At 40.3% G+C, this 24,902-nt stretch overlaps 1 protein-coding gene across 2 annotated transcripts in view; it reads left to right on the forward strand.

Moving 5' to 3' along the window:
- LOC106569811 (vasoactive intestinal polypeptide receptor) overlaps positions 1-24,902 on the forward strand; it is a 107,270-nt gene that overhangs the window by 14,830 nt on the left and 67,538 nt on the right. For both annotated transcript variants that reach the window (XM_014141442.3, XM_014141443.3), the window contains exons 2-3: positions 16,673-16,760; positions 19,966-20,079. In XM_014141442.3, coding sequence (XP_013996917.2) covers positions 16,673-16,760; positions 19,966-20,079 — 202 coding nt within the window. The remainder of the gene's footprint in view (positions 1-16,672; positions 16,761-19,965; positions 20,080-24,902) is intronic.

Consider the following 24,902-nt stretch of genomic DNA (forward strand, 5'->3'; position numbering starts at 1 on the left):
CTGTCCTGTACTATGTCATGTTAAATGTTTTGTGTGGACCCCCAGGAAGAGTAGCTGCTGCTTTAGAAGCAGGTCATGGGGATTCTAATAAAATACCCAAAACAGCTAATGGGGATCCTAATAAAATAGGTCTGCAGGGCCCCAGCTATACAGGGCCCTAGCTATACAGGGCCCTAGCTATACAGGGCCCTAGCTATACAGGGCCCCAGCTCTACAGGGCCCCAGCTCTACAGGGCCCCAGGTCTACAGGGCCCCAGGTCTGCAGGGCCCCAGCTATACAGGGCCCCAGGTCTGCAGGGCCCCAGCTATACAGGGCCCCAGCTATACAGGATCCCAGGTCTACAGGGCCCCAGGTCTGCAGGGCCCCAGCTATACAGGGCCCCAGCTCTACAGGGCCCCAGGTCTACAGGGCCCCAGGTCTACAGGGCCCCAGGTCTGCAGGGCCCCAGCTCTACAGGGCCCCAGGTCTACAGGGCCCCAGGTCTACAGGGCCCCAGGTCTACAGGGTCCCAGATGTGAGGGAACAATGTCCTGCTATACCTACAATACCATCCCTTTTCACCTTGTATGGGATTTTTAGACAGCATCCTTTCACAAAGCATCCGACCTACATTCCTACACAAGTCACCCTGATACATAAGACATTCTGCAGTATTTCATATATGAACCAATATTGATTTATGAAGTTGAATTTCGATATTGAACCTAATATTTTATTTCTGAGCTAACAAAGTTTACACTGGCGTATAAACTACAATTTTCTTAGAGTTGAGGAGTGTTACAGAGGTTAGGCCTTGATATTTTTCCAAAGTTGATGGATACCAAAGAAGTGAAATCGTCATCCACATGTCAGTTATGTGATGGTTGGTTTCTCTTCATTTCTTGTGAAATAAGGCAGTGATGACTTTTCTTACTTGCAATAAGACACCATGGCAACAGCCTCCATGTTGTCTGCCTCCTCTGTAGTTCTGGTTGTCCAGTCAGCATCAGTGTCCTTGTGACTATTGTCTTCAACATATGGAGGGATGCTAGTAATTCACACCAGGATGACTGTCAGAATAACACAGCTCTTTCTCTGATTGCTGGCTTCCCTTGAAATAACATTTCAAACCACCCACTAGCCATATTTCTTATATGAGTAAGAGGGCTTTTCTCAAAGCAATGTAACGCATCATCCTATACTTTGATGACAATGTGAAGGAATAGGAAGAGGCGTGAAAAGTCCAGGAGGGCGGCCGTTTCTGAGATACTGGAACCGGCGCTCCTGGCACCGACGATCAGACCACGCTCAAAGTCTCTTAGGTCACTCGTTTTCCCATTCTAACATTCAAGTTGAACAGTAACTGAATGCCTCAATGCCTGTCTGCCTGCTTTTTACTTTTTTTAAATTTAATTTTATTACACATACAATTTTAAACATCTCACCTGCCCAGACCCGCATTCTCACACCCCCATCCCTAGTGCCTGCATGTAGGAGCGATCCATTTTCGTGAATGGGGTGGTGTACCTAATAAACAGTCCGCCTGAGTGTAAATTGGTCTGTGCATTTGAACAACAGCATAAATACACTTATTTCAATTTTGTATGTATAAACAGAATCACCTCTGCTGCACATGCTGCCACTGTATTGATTACCAAAAGTTATATCATTTGAATGAGCAGGCAGCAGCATCTTCATGACATCGGTGACACAAGCACAGGGAAAACACATCAAGCACAGGGAAAACACATCAAGCATAGCTTCAACGAATTTGCTAAACGTAGGATATATTATGAATTCTAGCTAGGTGGCTAACGTTAGCTAGCTCGCTAACTTTAAGCTAGGCTAGGGGTTAAGGTTAGGATTATGTTTAAGAGTTAGGTTAAAGGGTTAAGGGTTAAGGTTAGGGGTTAGCTAACATGCTAAGTAGTTTCAACATAGCTAGAAAGTAGTAAGTTGTTTAAAAGTTGCTGAAATGCTAAAGTTGGCCGTGATGAGATTAGAATTCGCAACATTTGGGTTGCTAGACGTTCGCGTTATACGCCCACCCATCCACCCTACTTTCGTTTATGCTTTAAGTAACCATCTGTTTTATATAACTATACCAACCGTAACATGTCATACTAAATGCATTGTCTCGAATTTACCTACAGAATACTACGAAATGCTCTGAGACCAGGTTGGATCGCTAGCTAGCATAATGTCACAATCAGGGTTGGGGAGTAACAGATTACATGTAATGGATTACCTTTTTTTCTGTAATCTATTACTTTACAATTTTTTGTTGTTGCTGGTAATCAGATTACAGATACTTTAGAAAAACTAGATGATTACTTGTAGGATTACTTTTATATTCAGAAAGGATGTTTGCTCAAAAAATATTTGACATCATTCTGTGTTCTCAATGACATTAATATCAGCAGTGAATTGTTTTCAGTGTGAGCGAGTCTGACCACAAGTCAGAGACCACCACTATGATGCTCACACACCAATGCGTTTGATTGATCTCGGGAAAAGAGCAGGAATAGGCTTTTGCAGGCTACAGTGCAATATATGTCTTCCAATGGTGTGACTGCTGTCGGCATCCAAAGATTATCCAACTTCAATAAACGCTTGGAGGTAAGGATGACAGCTGGGGTGTAGCCTACGGGCGATATGGATTCCACTTATTAGTGATCTCTACATAGCGCATTGATGTGAATCATACTGCAGCTCTCTCATTTAGGTTTTTGCGCCTTATTGATTGTGGTGGTTGTGGATGGCTGTTCACAAATGTACAGTATATGTTTATTTTAACCAAATAATGGTTGAATTGAATAAGTTTAAGCTTCCTATCAATCATTGTTTTTGCGACATTGTTTTTGGTGTATTCATTAAGGAAACTGGTGTATTCCTTCAGGAAAATGTTTACTGTTTAAGAATCAAATGGAAGCAAACAGAACAAAACAAGAGTTTCTATTGGACAAATTCAGGTAGGTCCCTCCCTGTTTCGTTCCGTTTGCTTCCGTTTCAGAAATGTTTTGCAACAGAATCGGCAAAATGAATATGCCCCAGTGGACAGCCAATATAAAATTTGCTCATGCAACAGCTGTATAGTTCAGATCCCAGCCTATTGAATAAAAGTTTGTGGGAGTTCCTACCCTCTAAACTCCCCCGTGGTATTGTGCTCCATCCTGTCAAAAACAAGTTTAATTTAAGAAGACCACGATTGGGGCTTTTATAGCTCAATCTAATTCGTGCTGATTAATAAATAAACAAATTCCATAGGCCTAACGGAAACATGCTCAAACTTGCGCAATTTTTATGGACTTAAACAGCAGTTTAAACAAAGCATGCCATTCCAAGAGCAGCATTTATTTTCTCAACTCGAAGCAATGAGCAGTGGTGGAAAAAGTACCCAATTGCCATAGTTGAGTAAAAGTGAAGATACCTTAATAGAAAATGACTCAAGTAATAGTGAAAGTCACCCAGTAAAATACTACTTGAGTAAAAGTCTAAAAGTATTTGGTTTTAAATGTACTTAAGTATAAATAATTTCATCGTTAGGGTTAGGCGTAACGTTTTGGGGACCCGACCAGATTCATAGAGAAATGTGAGTCATAGATGGGTTGGCAGGTAGCCTAGTGGTTAGAGTGTTGGACTAGTAACCGAAAGGTTGCTAGATTGAATCCCCAAGCTGGCAAGGTAAGAATCTGTTGTTCTGCCCCTGAACAATGCAGTTAACCCACTGTTCCTAGGTCATCATTGAAAATAAGAATTTGTTCTTCACTGACTTGCCTAGTTAAATAGATCTGTCATTCTTATTGAAAGCAATTCTAAGAAGCAGTAGATAATGATTTCTATGATTCCCATTCTTAAACTTTGTCTTTCAGTTTTGGACACCAGCTTCAAACAGCTGAAAATTCTATATTTTTGGTTTTAGAAAATATATTCACAGTGGTTTAGATGGTATAATGATTCTCCACTTGTTTTGTCACATAAAGTGAAATTAGGCAAACTATTAGAATTTTTGCAACCAGGAAATGGTGGTAAACTTTTTCCGCATAGTTGCGGTTTGAGGGTTATTCTTAGGTTTAAAATCAGATTTTATTACTTTGTGGCTGTGCCAGCTAGTGACTACTCTGCAGAGCTGCCTCCAGAACAAGATTCATGACAAAAAACTCTAACCTGCACCTCTTAAGGGGTAAATTATCTAAAATGAATAATCAGATTACGTAATCAGATTACGTGACTGAGTTTGGGTTATCCGGGAAGGTACGTTACAAGTCACATTACTGTTTACAATTTTGGACAGGTAACTGTAACGGATTACATTTAACCTACCCAACCCTGGTCACAAGAACGATGAGCTCGCCAGTAACTTTAGTTAGACTTGATTGGCATGCGAGCTAGCAAGCTCTCCCTCTCCCACTCACTGTCATGATTATTTATTCACAAATTCATTGCAATTTTCTCTTTAGCGCCAACTTTTTAATACCTGATAGAGCAGGCCTGTGTGTTCATTTCAACACCACAGGATGGTCCATTTACTTTGTGTTGTGAAAATAATGTGATGCAATCCTGCAATCTCATTGCTGCAGTCCACCGCCCCAATAGCAAGCAATTTAATAGCTGGCAAGCGCTGGACGGCAGGCCGTGTGCCCAGAGCTGCTGATGGCTAAGCAGTAGGTAACTGAACAGCTTGTTTTGAAGAAAAAAAAATTAACAGTAAAATGTAAACAAATTAACCACAGTTTTATAGACATTTTAAACATAATCCTTGAATGTTATAATATATATTTTGTTTTTATTTGATTCTTTTTTTCACTTTTTTCTACCAATTACAAATGGGGCACCGCCCCTAACGCCCTAGTGGATGGGCCGCCACCGATTTGTGCTGTGTCATTACACAGTACTTGCTTTGATACCATATTTATATTACAGTAGGTGTACTGTATGAAATACAGAATTTTACTTGGCACCGAGCTGCCTGTAAGCCACTATCAAATTCAGTAACCCCTTTACAGTCTAGTTACTCTTGATGTTATCAATTGAGATGAAGGACACACTAATTCCCTTCCCAATTAGTAACAAGTGACTCACGATACTGTCCCATAGAGAGAGAGAGAGAGCGAGAGAGAGAGAGAGGATGTCACTGTTGTGTTAGTTATAAGTTCCATCATGGACCTCCTCCATCACGTCATGCTGTCACAGCTAACAACACACTGACTGCCTCAACTTCAACCTCTTAATGGGAGGGAGAGCATGGATGTGTGTGTGTGTGTGTCCAAAATGGCACCCTATTCACTATGTCCCCTATATAGTGCCCTAATGGGCATGGTCAAAGGTGGTGCACTATAAAGGGAATACTATGCCATTTGGTCCTCCATCACTTCAAGCACCAACACTACAATCACACTGCCTGCCTCCACCTCTTAATGGGGAAGAGAGAATAGACTAGAGGGTCTCTATGGAGGTTTTCCATCACTAGTGCAACAATCACACTGCTTCAAACTCCAGTAGTCTCCTTGTGGGAGTCTGTCAGAGGGACCTCCAGCCATATGGGCTGGTTCTAAAAATATCCCTGTATAGTTGGTTGGTTGAATGGTTCTCTGTCTAACAACAGCCCGGTCATATATATTTGATTAATGTCACAGCTGAAGAGTCTCATCCAGCAAAGTAATGGCTATAAATCAGATAAACCGCTGGAGGACTGTGGTGGGGTCTGTATTAGTGGTGAGGTCCACTGAAACATTGTTATAGTAGGGTCTACTGAAACATATTATAATAGTGGGGTCCACTGAAACATATTATTGTAGTGAAGTCTACTGAAACATACTTTTATTATTATAGCAGGGTCTACTGAAACTAATTATTGTAGTGAAGTCTACTGAAACATATTATAATAGTGGGGTCCACTGAAACATATTATTGTAGTGAAGTCTACTGAAACATATTATAATAGTGGGGTCCACTGAAACATATTATTGTAGTGAAGTCTACTGAAACATATTATTATTATTATTATTATTATTATAGTGGGGTCCACTGAAACATACTATTATTATTATAGCAGGGTCTACTGAAACATATTATTGTAGTGGAGTCTACTGAAACATACTATTACTATTATAGCAGGGTCTACTGAAACATATTATTGTAGTGAAGTCTACTGAAACATATTATAATAGTGGGGTCCACTGCAACATATTATTGTAGTGAAGTCTACTGAAACATATTATAATAGTGGGGTCCACTGAAACATATTATTGTAGTGAAGTCTACTGAAACATATTATTATTATTATTATAGTGGGGTCCACTGAAACATACTATTATTATTATAGCAGGGTCTACTGAAACATATTATTGTAGTGGAGTCTACTGAAACATACTATTACTATTATAGCAGGGTCTACTGAAACATATTATTGTAGTGAAGTCTACTGAAACATATTATAATAGTGGGGTCCACTGAAACATATTATTGTAGTGAAGTCTACTGAAACAAATTATTATATTGGGGTTCACTGACACATATTATTATTGTGGGGTCTACTGAAACATATTATCATAGTGGGGTCTACTGAAACATATTATTATAGTGGGGTCTACTTAAATATATTATTATAGTGGGGTCTACTGAAACATATTATCATAGTGGGGTCCACTGAAACATATTATCATAGTGGGTTCCACTGAAACATATTATTATTATTATAGTGGGGTCCACTGAAACATGTTATCATAGTGGGGTCGAATGAAACATGTTATCATAGTGGGGTCCACTGAAACATATTATTGTAGCAGGGTCTACTGAAACATATTATTATTATTATTATTATTATTATTATTGTTATAGTGGGGTCGACTGAAACATATTATTATAGTGGGGTCTACTGAAACATATTATTATTACTATCATAGTGGGTTCCACTGAAACATATTATCATAGTGGGGTCTACTGAAACATATTAATATTATTATTATCATAGTGGGGTCGACTGAAACATATTATTACAGTGGGGTCTACTGAAACATATTATTATTATTATCATAGTGGGTTCCACTGATACATAATATCATAGTGGGGTCTACTGAAACATATTATTATTATTATCATAGTGGGGTCTACTGAAACATGTTATCATAGTGGGGTCCACTGAAACATATTATTCTAGTGGGGTCTACTGAAACATATTATTATTATTATTATAGTGGGGTCCACTGAAACATGTTATCATAGTGGGGTCCACTGAAACATATTATTATAGTGGGGTCTACTGAAACACATTATTATAGTGGGGTCTACTGAAACATATTATTATAGTGGGGTCTACTGAAACATATTATTATAGTGGGGTCTACTGAAACATATTATTATAGTGGGGTCTACTGAAACATATTATTACAGTGGGGTCTACAGTAACATATTATTATAGTGGGGTCCACTGAAACATATTATTATAGTGGGGTCTACTGAAACATATTATTATAGTGGGGTCCACTGAAACATATTATTATAGTGGGGTCTACTGAAACATATTATTATAGTGGGGTCTACTGAAACATATTATTATAGTGGGGTCCACTGAAACATATTATTATTATAGTGGGGTCCACTGAAACATGTTATCATAGTGGGGTCCACTGAAACATGTTATCATAGTGGGGTCCACTGAAACATATTATTTTAGTGGGGTCTACTGAAACATATTGTTATAGTGGGGTCCACTGAAATATATTATTATAGTGGGGTCTACTGAAACATATTATTATGGTGGGGTCTACTGAAACATATTATTATAGTGGGGTCTACTGAAACATATTATTATAGTGGGGTCTACTGAAACATATTATTACAGTGGGGTCTACTGAAACATATTATTATAGTGGGGTCTACTGAAACATATTATTACAGTGGGGTCTACAGTAACATATTATTATAGTGGGGTCCACTGAAACATGTTATAATAGTGGGGTCCACTGAAACATATTATTATAGTGGGGTCTACTGAAACACATTATTATAGTGGGGTCTACTGAAACATATTATTATAGTGGGGTCTACTGAAACATATTATTATAGTGGGGTCTACTGAAACATATTATTATAGTGGGGTCTACTGAAACATATTATTACAGTGGGTTCTACAGTAGCATATTATTATAGTGGGGTCCACTGAAACATATTATTATAGTGGGGTCTACTGAAACATATTATTATAGTGGGGTCCACTGAAACATATTATTATAGTGGGGTCTACTGAAACATATTATTATAGTGGGGTCTACTGAAACATATTATTATAGTGGGGTCCACTGAAACATATTATTATTATAGTGGGGTCCACTGAAACATGTTATCATAGTGGGGTCCACTGAAACATGTTATCATAGTGGGGTCCACTGAAACATATTATTTTAGTGGGGTCTACTGAAACATATTGTTATAGTGGGGTCCACTGAAATATATTATTATGGTGGGGTCTACTGAAACATATTATTATAGTGGGGTCTAATGAAACATATTATTATAGTGGGGTCTACTGAAATATGTTATTATAGTGGGGTCCACTGAAACATATTATAGTGGGGTCCACTGAAATATTATTATAGTGGGGTCTACTGAAACATATTATTGTAGTGGAGTGCACTGAAACATATTATTGTAGTGCGGTCTACTGAAACATATTATTGTAGTGGGGTCTACTGAAACATATTATTATAGTGGGGTACACTGAAACATATTATTATAGTGGGGTACACTGAAACATATTATTATAGTGGGGTCTACTGTAACATATTATCATAGTGGGCTCCACTGAAACGTATTATTATATTGGGGTCCACTGAAACATATTATCATAGTGGGTTCCACTGAAACATATTATCATAGTGGGGTCTACTGAAACATATTTTTATTGTGGTGTCTACTGAAACATATTATTATAGTGGGGTCCACTGAAACATATTACTACAGTGGTGTCCACTGAAACATTATTATAGTGGGGTCTACTGAAACATATTATTGTAGTGGGGTGTACTGAAACATATTATTACAGTGGGGTCCACTGAAACATGTTATTATAGTGGGGTCCACTGAAACATATTATTATAGTGGGGTCCACTGAAATATTATTATAGTGGGGTCCACTGAAACATATTATTATAGTGGGGTCCACTGAAACATATTATCATAGTGGGGTCTACTGAATCATATTATTCTAGTGGGGTCTACTGAAACATGTTATCATAGTGGGGTCTACTGAAACATATTATTGTAGTGGGGTCTACTGAAACATATTATCACAGTGGGGTCCACTGAAACATATTATCACAGTGGGGTCCACTGAAACATATTATCATAGTGGGGTCCACTGAAACATGTTATCATAGTGGGGTCCACTGAAACATATTATTATAGTGGGGTCTACTGAAACACATTATTATAGTGGGGTCTACTGAAACATATTATTATAGTGGGGTCTACTGAAACATATTATTATAGTGGGGTCTACTGAAACATATTATTATAGTGGGGTCTACTGAAACATATTATTACAGTGGGTTCTACAGTAACATATTATTATAGTGGGGTCCACTGAAACATATTATTATAGTGGGGTCTACTGAAACATATTATTATAGTGGGGTCCACTGAAACATATTATTATAGTGGGGTCTACTGAAACATATTATTATAGTGGGGTCTACTGAAACATATTATTATAGTGGGGTCCACTGAAACATATTATTATTATAGTGGGGTCCACTGAAACATGTTATCATAGTGGGGTCCACTGAAACATGTTATCATAGTGGGGTCCACTGAAACATATTATTTTAGTGGGGTCTACTGAAACATATTGTTATAGTGGGGTCCACTGAAATATATTATTATGGTGGGGTCTACTGAAACATATTATTATAGTGGGGTCTACTGAAACATATTATTATAGTGGGGTCTACTGAAATATGTTATTATAGTGGGGTCCACTGAAACATATTATAGTGGGGTCCACTGAAATATTATTATAGTGGGGTCTACTGAAACATATTATTGTAGTGGAGTGCACTGAAACATATTATTGTAGTGCGGTCTACTGAAACATATTATTGTAGTGGGGTCTACTGAAACATATTATTATAGTGGGGTACACTGAAACATATTATTATAGTGGGGTACACTGAAACATATTATTATAGTGGGGTCTACTGTAACATATTATCATAGTGGGCTCCACTGAAACGTATTATTATATTGGGGTCCACTGAAACATATTATCATAGTGGGTTCCACTGAAACATATTATCATAGTGGGGTCTACTGAAACATATTTTTATTGTGGTGTCTACTGAAACATATTATTATAGTGGGGTCCACTGAAACATATTACTACAGTGGTGTCCACTGAAACATTATTATAGTGGGGTCTACTGAAACATATTATTGTAGTGGGGTGTACTGAAACATATTATTACAGTGGGGTCCACTGAAACATGTTATTATAGTGGGGTCCACTGAAACATATTATTATAGTGGGGTCCACTGAAATATTATTATAGTGGGGTCCACTGAAACATATTATTATAGTGGGGTCCACTGAAACATATTATCATAGTGGGGTCTACTGAATCATATTATTCTAGTGGGGTCTACTGAAACATGTTATCATAGTGGGGTCTACTGAAACATATTATTGTAGTGGGGTCTACTGAAACATATTATCACAGTGGGGTCCACTGAAACATATTATCACAGTGGGGTCCACTGAAACATATTATCATAGTGGGGTCCACTGAAACATATTATTATAGTGGGGTCCACTGAAACATGTTATTATATTGGGGTCCACTGAAACATATTATAGTGGGGTCCACTGAAATATTATTATAGTGGGGTCTACTGAAACATATTATTGTAGTGGAGTGCACTGAAACATATTATTGTAGTGCGGTCTACTGAAACATATTATTGTAGTGGGGTCTACTGAAACATATTATTATAGTGGGGTACACTGAAACATATTATTATATTGGGGTACACTGAAACATATTATTATAGTGGGGTCTACTGTAACATATTATCATAGTGGGCTCCACTGAAACGTATTATTATATTGGGGTCCACTGAAACATATTATCATAGTGGGTTCCACTGAAACATATTATCATAGTGGGGTCTACTGAAACATATTTTTATTGTGGTGTCTACTGAAACATATTATTATAGTGGGGTCCACTGAAACATATTACTACAGTGGTGTCCACTGAAAAATTATTATAGTGGGGTCTACTGAAACATATTATTGTAGTGGGGTGTACTGAAACATATTATTACAGTGGGGTCCACTGAAACATGTTATTATAGTGGGGTCCACTGAAACATATTATTATAGTGGGGTCCACTGAAATATTATTATAGTGGGGTCCACTGAAACATATTATTATAGTGGGGTCCACTGAAACATATTATCATAGTGGGGTCTACTGAATCATATTATTCTAGTGGGGTCTACTGAAACATGTTATCATAGTGGGGTCTACTGAAACATATTATTGTAGTGGGGTCTACTGAAACATATTATCACAGTGGGGTCCACTGAAACATATTATCACAGTGGGGTCCACTGAAACATATTATCATAGTGGGGTCCACTGAAACATGTTATCATAGTGGGGTCCACTGAAACATATTATTATAGTGGGGTCTACTGAAACACATTATTATAGTGGGGTCTACTGAAACATATTATTATAGTGGGGTCTACTGAAACATATTATTATAGTGGGGTCTACTGAAACATATTATTATAGTGGGGTCTACTGAAACATATTATTACAGTGGGTTCTACAGTAACATATTATTATAGTGGGGTCCACTGAAACATATTATTATAGTGGGGTCTACTGAAACATATTATTATAGTGGGGTCCACTGAAACATATTATTATAGTGGGGTCTACTGAAACATATTATTATAGTGGGGTCTACTGAAACATATTATTATAGTGGGGTCCACTGAAACATATTATTATTATAGTGGGGTCCACTGAAACATGTTATCATAGTGGGGTCCACTGAAACATGTTATCATAGTGGGGTCCACTGAAACATATTATTTTAGTGGGGTCTACTGAAACATATTGTTATAGTGGGGTCCACTGAAATATATTATTATGGTGGGGTCTACTGAAACATATTATTATAGTGGGGTCTACTGAAACATATTATTATAGTGGGGTACACTGAAACATTTTATTATAGTGGGGTACACTGAAACATATTATTATAGTGGGGTCTACTGTAACATATTATCATAGTGGGCTCCACTGAAACGTATTATTATATTGGGGTCCACTGAAACATATTATCATAGTGGGTTCCACTGAAACATATTATCATAGTGGGGTCTACTGAAACATATTTTTATTGTGGTGTCTACTGAAACATATTATTATAGTGGGGTCCACTGAAACATATTACTACAGTGGTGTCCACTGAAACATTATTATAGTGGGGTCTACTGAAACATATTATTGTAGTGGGGTGTACTGAAACATATTATTACAGTGGGGTCCACTGAAACATGTTATTATAGTGGGGTCCACTGAAACATATTATTATAGTGGGGTCCACTGAAATATTATTATAGTGGGGTCCACTGAAACATATTATTATAGTGGGGTCCACTGAAACATATTATCATAGTGGGGTCTACTGAATCATATTATTCTAGTGGGGTCTACTGAAACATGTTATCATAGTGGGGTCTACTGAAACATATTATTGCAGTGGGGTCTACTGAAACATATTATCACAGTGGGGTCCACTGAAACATATTATCACAGTGGGGTCCACTGAAACATATTATCATAGTGGGGTCCACTGAAACATATTATTATAGTGGGGTCCACTGAAACATGTTATTATATTGGGGTCCACTGAAACATATTATCATAGTGGGGTCTACAGTAACATATTATTATGGTGGGGTCTACTGAAACATATTATTATAGTGGGGTCTACTGAAACATATTATTATTGTGGGGTCTACTGAGACATTATTTATTATAGTGGGGTCTACTGTCTGACACATTATGATAGTGAGACCTCGACACAGAAGGGAGCTAGCTAACGGATGGTCAGCTCACGTCCAAATGCCAGTCCTAAATGTTTCCACAAAACGTATTAGTTAGCTAGATAGCTACATCAGTTCAAACCCAACACTAACTTTGGGCAAATTGTCACGCTGCTACCTTACAATGTATGCAATGGGCTTTTGCAACACTCGCTAGCTAGCTACTCCATAGTCCAAGCTACAGTAAGAGCTAGCCACATTTCACTGTCAGACAGTACACAAGTCAACCATAGCTGAGAAACGAATTGCTAGCTGGTTACATGTGGAATCATGTAGTAATTAAAATATATTTCATATTTGAGATTCTTCAAAGTAGCCACCCTTTGCCTTGATGACAGCTTTGCACACTCTTGGTATTCTCTCAACCAGCTTCATGAGGTAGTCACCTGGAATGTATTTTTGTGGAATTTATTTCTTTATTTAATATAGTATAGGTGGTAAACAGAAGATATTAGGGGTGGCATACAGAAGATTTTAGGGGTGGTATACTGAATATAGTAGGGGTGGTATACAGAAGATTTTAGGGGTGGTATACAGAAGATAGTAGGGGTGGTGTGCAAAAGATAGTAGGGGTGGCATACAGAAGATATTAGGGGTGGCATACAGAAGATATTAGGGGTGGTATACAGAAGATATTAGGGGTGGTATACAGAAGATATTAGGGGTGGTACACAGAAGATATTAGGGGTGGTATACAGGAGATAGTTGGGGTGGTATACAGAAGATATTAGGAGTGGTATACAGAAGATATTAGGGGTGGCATACAGAAGATAGTAGGGGTGGTATACAGAAGATAGTAGGGGTGGTATACAGAAGATAGTAGGGGTGGTATACAGAAGATAGTAGGGGTGGCATACAGAAGATAGTAGGGGTGGTATACAGAATATAGTAGGGGTGGTATACAGAAGATAGTAGGGGTGGTATACAGAAGATAGTAGGGGTGGTATATAGAAGATAGTCCTATTTGCTAAAAGATCAGCTCAAATAAGCAAAGAGAAATGACAGTACATCATTATTCACTCTGCTGCAGAGGATGCATTCATTAGAGTTACCAGCCTCAGAAATTGCACCCTCAAGTAACAGACACATCTCAACATCAACTGTTCAGAGGAGACTGCGTGAATCAGGCCTTCATGGTCAAATTGCTGCAAAGAAACCACTACTAAAGGACACCAATAATAAGAAGAGATTTGCAGGGGCCAAGAAACACGAGCAATGGACATTAGACCGGTGGAAATCTGTCCTTTGGTCTGGTGAGTCCAAATTTTGAGATTTTTGGTTCCAACCGCTGTGTCTTTGTGGGACGCAGAGTAGGTGAACAGATGATCTCATCATGTGTAGTTCCCACCGTGAAGCATGGAGGAGGAGGTGTGATGGTGTGGGGGTGCTTTGCTGGTGACACTGTCAGTGATTTATTTAGAATTCAAGGCACACTTAACCAGCATGGCTACCACAGCATTCTGCAGCAATACGCCATCCCATCTGGTTTGCGCTTAATGGGACTATCATTTGTTTTTTAGCAAGAAAATGACCCAACACACCTCCAGGCTTTGTAGGTTCTATTTGACCAAGAAGGAGAGCGATGGAGTGCTGCATCAGATGACCTGGCCTCCATAATCACCCGAACTCAACCCAATTGAGATGGTTTGGGATGAGTTGGACCGCAGAGTGAAGGAAAAGCAGCCAACAAATGTTCAGCATATGTGGGAACTCCTTCAAGACTGTTGGAAAAGCATTCCTGGTGAAGCTGGTTGAGAGAATGCCAAGTGTGTGCAAAGCTGTCAAGGCAAAGGGTGGCTACTTTGAAGAATCTCAAATCTCAAATATATTTTTAATTTGTTTAACACTTTTTTGGTTACTACATTATTCCATGTGTGTTATTTCATAGTTTTTATGTCTTCACTATTATTCTACAATGTAGAAAATAGTAAAAATAAAGAAAAACCCTTGAATGAGTTGGCGTGTCCAAACTTTTTACTTGTACTGTACATTGACACCCCTTCAAATTAGTGGATTTGGCTATTTCAGCCACACCCGTTGCTGACAGGTGTATAAAATTGAGTACACAGCCATGCAATCTCCATACACAAACATTGGCAGTAGTATGGCCCGCACTGAAAGCTCAGTGACTCAACGTGGCACCGTCATAGGAAGCCACCTTTCCAACAAGTCAGTTCGTCAAATCTACTGAAACATATTTTTATAGTGGGGGTCTGTTGAAAGATATTCTGGTGAGGTCCTGGCTCTTCACTCCGTTGGAACGGAGTATCTCTGCTAATAAAAGTCAATGATGCCAAGAGTGAAATTGTCCCCAGATGGAAATAGCCTAGAGACCAAGGTGATGGCTGATGATGACTGATGATTCATGACTTAGTTTTTCCCAGAAAACATTCCTTACAGAAAAAAACCCCACATGATTTCACAAGTGGAAAATTTCACATGATTTCACTTGAAATTTCACATGTGAAATCAGGTGAAAACTAGTTTTTTTGGAACACTTCACATATGATCACGTTTTCATGTGTAGTTTTATGTTCACATGTCGCTTTAGATGTTGTCACGTTATCACATTAACTTCACATAAGATCACGTGATCATATGAAAACGTGTTTTATTTGAACAATTTCATGTTGTTTTGAAGACTGAGGAATATGTAATTTATCATAGGGCTACATACTATAGACAAAAACAAGGAGGAGGGGATAGATCACAGACTTGATGTTTCAGCCTTACGCCTTTTCTCAAGAAATATAATGTAAGTCAAAAATCAAAGGTTTAATTGAAGTTCACAATGTGTGTGTCTGACATCTTCATGCGTCTCCTCAGATTGATTTCAGATGACCAGTCGGTACTTCCATTCCACTTTCCAGTGATGATGGATATGTTTTTTTGCTTTGAGCTTTTAATAATTTCCATTGAGGTGCGTTAACTGTGTGGTGGTAATGATTCACGAGTCGTTTGTCAAATGTGATATCACATCTCAGATATTTACATTGGATAAGGGCTTACAGGGTCAACATGAAGTTGTTTACTAGCTGACAGACCCAGGCAAATGTGACCGATAGAGGTTCAAACTTGGGTCTCCTTTGTGTCACAAGACTGTGTTAGTTAGCCCATTAAACTAAAACCTTACTATAAGATCAGGTAGCCAAAACGTCCTCCTGAGATAGCAAGCCGTTGCTACACTGGCTGTCTTAGGAGGATGTTCTGGCTAAAGCTTGGGAACTACTGTAACACAAGTCTTCAGGTCTCAAGGTTTCTCATTATACAAGCATGGTTCACCGACCCTTCTCTGTTACACTAACGTACATCACATTGTCTTTCTACAGATGCTGTCCCTTCCAGGTGTTAACGTACATCACATTGTCTTTCTACAGATGCTGTCCCTTCCAGGTGTTAACGTACATCACATTGTCTTCCTACAGATGCTGTCCCTTCCAGGTGTTAACGTACATCACATTGTCTTCCTACAGATGCTGTCCCTTCCAGGTGTTAACGTACATCACATTGTCTTCCTACAGATGCTGTCCCTTCCAGGTGTTAACGTACATCACATTGTCTTCCTACAGATGCTGTCCCTTCAGATATGTGACATCATGCTGGAGATGGAGAAGGAGAAAGAGACGTGCATGGCCCAGTTAGAAAACATGACAACAGGTAAGTTCAGTAGTTTAGCGTGTGTGTGTGTGTGTGTGTGTGTGTGTGTGTGTGTGTGTGTGTGTGTGTGGTATACCAACTACATTACTGTATTTTGTATTTGTACATGTCCTTTAGTTCTCTATAAGTTGTATCAATCAGTACTTTACTATGTACTTACTTTAAAAAGTTTCACCATTTAACCTGTACAGCCCTTTTAGTTCTTATAAACAGTACATCTACTTAGGGCTTTTACAAGCTATGTATTAGATGCAGTCAGACAAACTTTCAACACATGTTATTATTCCTCGACTTACAGTCGGATCCTGTAGTTAGAAGATGTAAACCATGTCGTGCCGCTGTTCTTTAGTCTACTGGGTGCCTTGAATAGCTTTGAATCGCAATAGGTTCTCATCAACAATTTATCTGCAGAGATGTTATCCTCGTAGTGTTTTCAATAGAGACATACTGATGATGGATACTGACCAAATAATGTATGTAGTGCATGGTATGAACACTGTAGTATTATTCATTGTATTTTTTTTGCGGAATTTACTGTAATATTTACTGTAGTATTTTCTGTAGTACACTGTAGTATTTACTGAAGTATTTTCTGTAGTACACTGTAGTAGTTACTGTAGTATTTGCTGTAGTATTTACTGTAGTATTTGCTGTAGTATACTGTAATATATACTGTAGTATTTTCTGTAGTATTTGCTGTAGTACACTGTAGTATTTACTGTAGTATTTGCTGTAGTATACTGTAGTATTTACTGTAGTATGTGCTGTAGTATTTACTGTAGTATTTGAAGGAGTACACTGTAGTGTATATACTGTAGTATTTTCTGTAGTATTTGCTGTAGTATACTGTAGTATTTACTGTAGTATTTGCTGTAGTATACTGTAGTATTTACAGTTAACTATAGTATAAATACTGTAGTAAAAAACGAATATGTACTATAGCAATTAATGTAGTGTTTTTTTGCAGACTGTAGTACTGCAGTATGTTTTCATGTGAGAGAGTACACCTATTGATGTATTTTTTATGATATTAAAACACAGTTAATGCCATTGAACCATCCCAACTGTATAATACCAATTAACACCCAGTTTATTAAGTAATAATTACCATTGTTATTAGGTAAGCTTTATATGAAGCACGTCCTGGCATGTGATCATACAGTATACTTTATTCACGATTATGTCAAACATCCCTAGGCTTGGTGATGTGATGTCCTGCCACACGTGGGTGAAAACACCTTCTGGTTGCGTCTGCAATGGCACCCTATACATTACATTGTGCACTACTTTTGACCAGGGCCCATAGGGTCCATGTAGGGAATAGGGTGCCATTTGGGATGCACAACTGACTATTCCTTTGCCTTATTAATAAAAACTAATTTAGCATTCATTATCATTTTAATTTAGATGCAGTTTCTCCATATACACATTCTGTCGATTACGACGCAAAAAAATCCTTAGGGTAATACGACAAGGGGCAACTCGCAAATCGCCTTTTCAGACGATGAAAGTGAATTAAAAAGTGGTGTATTTCCTCCCTTTTGAAAATTCTCTGGATTGCTTTCTCGACTTCGTGTGAGAGCCAAATACTCAATCTTCGCTGAGATATAAATGAAAATAATAGTATCAATAGGATTAGGCTATGACAGTGTTTTATGAAGCCTGCATTTAATGGGTAATTTAACGACGTCTGCCTCTTGTTGCCAAAAGGTTGCATGTTTGAATCCATCCTAAACTTAACCTTAACCTTAAAAATTCAGAGTTGATGGCTAAACTTAATCTTAAAACCCTTCGAAATGTGACGTTTGGAAAAAAACTTTTACATTTTACGTTTGAAAAACATGTATGAACGTCTAATTCTGACATGAGGCTGTGAGAGCTTGTTGGTTATTTAAGTTATGTGGCAAGACACTGGCCCATGTACAGATGTAGGATTTTAAATTTGATCACCCTGTTGCATGAGAACTTTCTTGCAATTCAAGACATTTCAAATTTGTAGTGCATTTGAGGTTTAAAAAGGATTCCAAAGTTTTTAATTTCCACTTTGATATTTCAGACTTGATCTTTTCCCTTACTGAAAAAATATTAACCCCTACAAAAAATGTCCATTAATTATAATCCACAAAATAATTATAATTTCCTGTTGCTGCAGGATTATTTTCCTGCTGTAGCAAACTGGCTCCAATTAAGATCCTACATCTGTAGTTAACTCTATGTGATGTGACCTTAGATTTTACTGATTGGCTGTCCTAGAAACATACAAACATACACAGTGTGGGTTAGTTTTTACTGCACACAGGAGAACATGAATCATCTTTAATCTCTTTGTAAATGTGGAGTTCATCAATCACACAGGGTTTTCAAGAGGCTCTCTCTGTCTCTGTCTCTCTCTCTCTCTGTCTCTCTCTCTCTCTCTCTCTCTCTCTCTCTCTCTGTCTCTCTGTCTCTGTCTCTCTGTCTCTGTCTCTCTGTCTGTCTCTCTGTCTCTCTGTCTGTCTCTGTCTCTCTCTCTCTCTCTCTCTCTCTCTCTCTCTCTCTCTGTCTCTCTGTCTCTCTGTCTCTTTCTCTGTCTTTCTTGCTCTCTGTCTATCTGTCTCTGTCTCGCTCTGTCTGTCTGTCTGTCTGTCTGTCTGTCTGTCTGTCTGTCTGTCTGTCTGTCTGTCTGTCTGTCTGTCTGTCTGTCTGTCTGTCTGTCTGTCTGTCTGTCTGTCTGTCTGTCTGTCTGTCTGTCTGTCTGTCTGTCTGTCTGTCTGTCTGTCTGTGTCTGTCTGTCTATGTCTATGTCTATGTCTATGTCTGTCTATGTCTATGTCTGTCTGTCTATGTCTATGTCTATGTCTATGTCTATGTCTGTCTGTCTGTCCCCTTTTTTCTCCATCTACCTTTCCTCCTCTAATCCATCTTTCTCTCTCTCCCCTTCTTTCCCCCTCCTCCTCCTCTCACTTGCCTCCCCCTCTCTCCCTCTCCCATCCCTCCGTCCTTCCCCCCGTCCCCACTCCCCCTCTCTCCCTCTATGAGTTCTGAACATCGTGAAGGAAAAGTACATAACTCTAAAAGGTTATCTCTGTTTTTAAGGCTAATCTTTGAGTGAGCACGTTGGTTATTATTTCAAGATCCCCCTCCTCCTCCCTCTCCTCCCCCTCCCTCCCTCCTTCCCCTCCTCCCCCTCCCTCCCTCCTTCCCCTCCTTCCCCTCTCTCCCCCAGGTTGCAGTGGGACGTGGGACAAGGTGGCCTGCTGGCCCAGCGCCAATACAGGACAGGTGGTCACCATCCCCTGCCCTGTCTACTTCTTATACTTGACCAACGACTTCATCATGGGTAAGACCCTGCGTGTGTTTGTGTGTGTATGTGTGTCATAACATACGATGATGCATTTCCCTTACTGCAACAGCAAACTGACAACAAGTATTGTATCATCTATTATTTTTATTCTTCCAAATCCCTGAGGAAAAAGACTAGATCCTAGAGACTTGGGAAGGGCAACCAGCAAAACATACAATATCATTCCCTCACCACCCACCATTACTCACCACCCACCATTACACACCACCCACCATTACTCACCACCCACCATTCCCTCACCACCCACCATTCCCTCACCACCCACCCATCATTCACTCACCACCCACCATTACTCACCACCCACCATTCCCTCACCACCCACCCATCATTCACTCACCACCCACCATTACTCACCACCCACCATTACTCACCACCCACCATTACTCACCACCCACCATTACTCACCACCCACCATTCCCTCACCACCCACCCATCATTCACTCACCACCCACCATTACTCACCACCCACCCATCATTCACTCACCACCCACCATTACTCACCACCCACCATTACTCACCACCCACCATTACTCACCACCCACCATTACTCACCACCCACCATTCCCTCACCACCCACCCATCATTCACTCACCACCCACCATTACTCACCACCCACCATTCCCACACCACCCACCATTCACTCACCACCCACCATTACTCACCACCCACCATTACTCACCACCCACCATTACTCACCACCCACCATTCACTCACCACCCACCATTACACACCACCCACCATTACTCACCACCCACCATTCCCTCACCACCCACCATTCCCTCACCACCCACCATTCCTTCACCACCCACCATTCACTCACCACCCATCATTCCCTCACCATTCCCTCAACACCCACCATTCACTCACCACCCATCATTCCCTCACCATTCCCTCAACACCCACCATTCACTCACCACCCACTATTACTCAACACCCACCATTCCCTCACCATCCCCTCACCACCCACCATTACTCACCACCCACCATTCCCTCACCACCCACCATTAACCACCACCCACCATCTAATGTTGTATATGCCACCTACCATTTGAATGGTTCTAATAATGAATTAGGATTCTTGTGGTTAGCATCAAGTAACAGGAATAAAACTTGCACAACACCCGGACCAAAACATTTTGTTCTAGCCTTTATGTTGAGAGGCAGTTTCCTCAGTTCCTCTGTTTTTCCCAGGCAGTGTTGTGTTTGAACACTTCTCTCTCTCTCTCTCTCTCTCTCTCTCTCTCTCTCTCTCTCTGGAGAACTTTCACGTATGAGGAGATTCATTGAAAGTTGAAGTTGTGATCATTAATTATGTATGGAAGAAATTGTTGGCTTAGGGAATATCTAGCTTAACGACAGGGTATTTTGTTTGATTTACGGAAAACACTCTCCCTGTGTATTTCTCTCTCCCTGTGTAGCTCTCTCCCTATGTGTAGCTCTCTCCCTGTGTGTAGCTCTCTCCCTGTGTGTAGCTCTCTCCCTGTGTGTAGCTCTCTCCATGTGTGTAGCTCTCTCCCTGTGTGTAGCTCTCTCCCTGTGTGTAGCTCTCTCCCTGTGTGGCTCTCTCCCTGTGTGTGGCTCTCTCCCTGTGTGTAGCTCTCTCCCTGTGTGTAGCTCTCTCCCTGTGTGTAGCTCTCTCCCTGTGTGTAGCGCTCTCCCTGTGTGTAGCTCTTTCCCTGTGTGTAGCTCTCTCCCTGTGTGTAGCTCTCTCCCTGTGTGTAGCGCTCTCACTGGGTGTAGCGCTCTCCCTGTGTGTAGCTCTCTCCCTGGGTGTAGCGCTCTCCCTGTGTGTAGCTCTCTCCCTGTGTGTAGCTCTCTCCCTGTGTGTAGCTCTCTCCCTGGGTGTAGCGCTCTCCCTGTGTGTAGCTCTCTCCCTGTGTGTAGCTCTCTCCCTGTGTGTAGCTCTCTCCCTGTGTAGCTCTCTCCCTGTGTGTAGCTCTCTCCCTGTGTGTAGCGCTCTCCCTGGGTGTAGCGCTCTCCCTGTGTGTAGCGCTCTCCCTGGGTGTAGCGCTCTCCCTGTGTGTAGCTCTCTCCCTGTGTGTAGCTCTCTCCCTGTGTGTAGCTCTCTCCCTGTGTGTAGCTCTCTCCCTGTGTGTAGCTCTCTCCCTGTGTGTAGCTCTCTCCCTGTGTAGCTCTCTCCTTGTGTGTAGCTCTCTCCCTGTGTGTGGCTCTCTCCCTGTGTGTGGCTCTCTCCCTGGGTGAGGCTCTCTCCCTGGGTGAGGCTCTCTCCCTGGGTGAGGCTCTCTCCCTGTGTGTAGCTCTCTCCCTGGGTGAGGCTCTCTCCCTGGGTGAGGCTCTCTCCCCGTGTAGCTCTCTCCCTGTGTGTAGCTCTCTCCCTGGGTGAGGCTCTCTCCCTGGGTGAGGCTCTCTCCCCGTGTAGCTCTCTCCCTGTGTGTAGCTCTCTCCCTGTGTGTAGCTCTCTCCCTGTGTTGTTGTTCTCTTCTGGTGGTTCAGTTCACACAACTTGTTTATTTCTACAGACTCAGTTGGCTTCCAGGCCTGGAGTTTTCAACACAGAAGTCTATCATCGGGCCTATTGTATAGATCTACATAACTCTGCTGTGGAAAGAATAAGACCATTTTAGAGGTGACATCATCGTGCTGTTGATCGTGAAGAGACAATGTGCTGAGAGACAATGCTGTGTGAATTATGTTGGAATATTTGTCAGTTTGTTTGTCAACATCAGTAATGTCACATGAGAAACCTTTTACCATTGTCATGGATATTTGGCTATTTTTAACATGAACTGAGAAGGATATTTCAGAATGGGAGCTACTATAGTCAGCACAAAAATGAATTCTCTACAAACCAATACAAACCATCATCAAGATAAACCCAACGATGCTACTCTTGTGTCTCAAAATGTCATTTTAGATAAAACAGTCTAAACCTGTACGATCAACCCGTTTCAGTCTGGTCTGTCTATGTCCTCTCAAACGTCAAGTGTAGTTTAGTTTGTGTTCAGTTTCTGTCTGGTCTTTATATGTCCTCTCAAACGTCAAGTGTAGTTTAGTTTGTGATCAGTTTCAGTCTGGTCTGTCTATATCCTCTCAAACGTCAAGTGTAGTTTAGTTTGTGTTCAGTCTGGTCTGTCTATGTCCTCTCAAACGTCAAGTGTAGTTTAGTTTGTGATCAGTTTCAGTCTGGTCTGTCTATATCCTCTCAAACGTCAAGTGTAGTTTAGTTTGTGTTCAGTTTCAGTCTGGTCTGTCTATGTCCTCTCAAACTTTAAATGTAGTTTAGTTTGTGTTCAGTTTCAGTCTGGTCTGTCTATATCCTCTCAAACGTCAAGTGTAGTTTAGTTTGTGATCAGTTTCAGTCTGGTCTGTCTATGTCCTCTCAAACTTGAAATGTAGTTTAGTTTGTGTTCAGTTTCAGTCTGGTCTGTCTATATCCTCTCAAACGTGAAGTGTAGTTTAGTTTGTGTTCAGTCTGGTCTTTATATGTCCTCTCAAACGTGAAGTGTAGTTTAGTTTATGTTCAGTTTCAGTCTGGTCTGTCTATATCCTCTCAAACGTCAAGTGTAGTTTAGTTTGTAATATATTCAACATGTTGGCGAGCTGTCACACTATGGATCTATCTTCTCGTGTCATCTGTTACAGAGAGGTCACAGTGAAGCAGAGGACTTCTGGGAATCAGTGATTTATGTAGCCCAGAGGGAATAGATGGAGCTAGATGGATGTAAGAAGATGAAGAGATGGAGGTTGACCTGAAAAGTGAGAGGACCTCAGGGAAAAACAGAGGAAGGATTAGGGGAATTGTGGGATTCCGAGAAGTCAGAGAAGGAGACCTGTATTTCATTGACCTGTCAGAGCAGCACAGTCTACAGTCTAGCAGGCCCCACAGTACACACAGACCTATCAGAGCCGATTGAGACTAGACTTAAGACAAGACCCCATTGCACAGCATACTGAGACAGAAGGAGAGAGATGAATTGCATTTTGATGTGTGAGGGCGACATTGATCTTGAAAGACTAACCGACGTGTTCACTCAAAGATAAGCCTTCAAAGACGGCACGTTGTTCTTCTAGAGTGTCATCCTGTTCAGAACTCACAGAGGAACAACTGCTATTGACCTTTAGTTAAGGTTATGAAAAAACACAGGTAAAAGGAGATGTATATTGTGTGTACTCTTTGCCTATGTTAACACTTAGTGCATGTTGGTTGATATACATTAAAGGTCTGCCGATAATTAGTTGAGACCAAAGCCCCGGCATGAAGACAATGTATCTAAAGCCTTTGATTCTTAAAGAACTCTGAATAATGTGTGAAAGTGTGAAAACCCTATTCCTTTTGTCTAAATCCATTCCACTTTAACATCAATTACCATACACATTCAACCTCAGAAGCCATTCAGGCTCTAGGCTCATGGAAAGAAAAACATGCATTAGGGTGTGTGTGTGTGTGGGGGGGGGGGGGGGGGGGTTATCACGAAACCTGGCGCCAGAGAGATTTAGGGACAAAGTCATTAATTTGGTTTGTTGGATTGGAAGGGTGGAGCTCAGCCACGGTCCAACCTTTACAGAAACACAGGAGGTCTACGGTACATAAACACACACACACACATAGAGACGCACGCACAAACCCACCACAGATACACACACACATCCATATATCTCCCTGAATGTAACCTGTCTGTCCCACTCCTGATGTCCACTCCTCATTCTAACTGACAGTGTGGAATGCTTTCAGTGTGTTGACACTGACACTGACATGGTCTCAAACTCTACTTAAAGTCTAATTACAGGAGAGTAGATATGTGGTCTCAAACTCTACTTAAAGTCTAATTACAGGAGAG

The sequence above is a fragment of the Salmo salar genome, chromosome 14 (assembly GCF_965601325.2).
Source record: "Salmo salar chromosome 14, fSalSal1, whole genome shotgun sequence".
In the NCBI taxonomy this organism is placed as follows: Eukaryota; Metazoa; Chordata; class Actinopteri; order Salmoniformes; family Salmonidae; genus Salmo; species Salmo salar.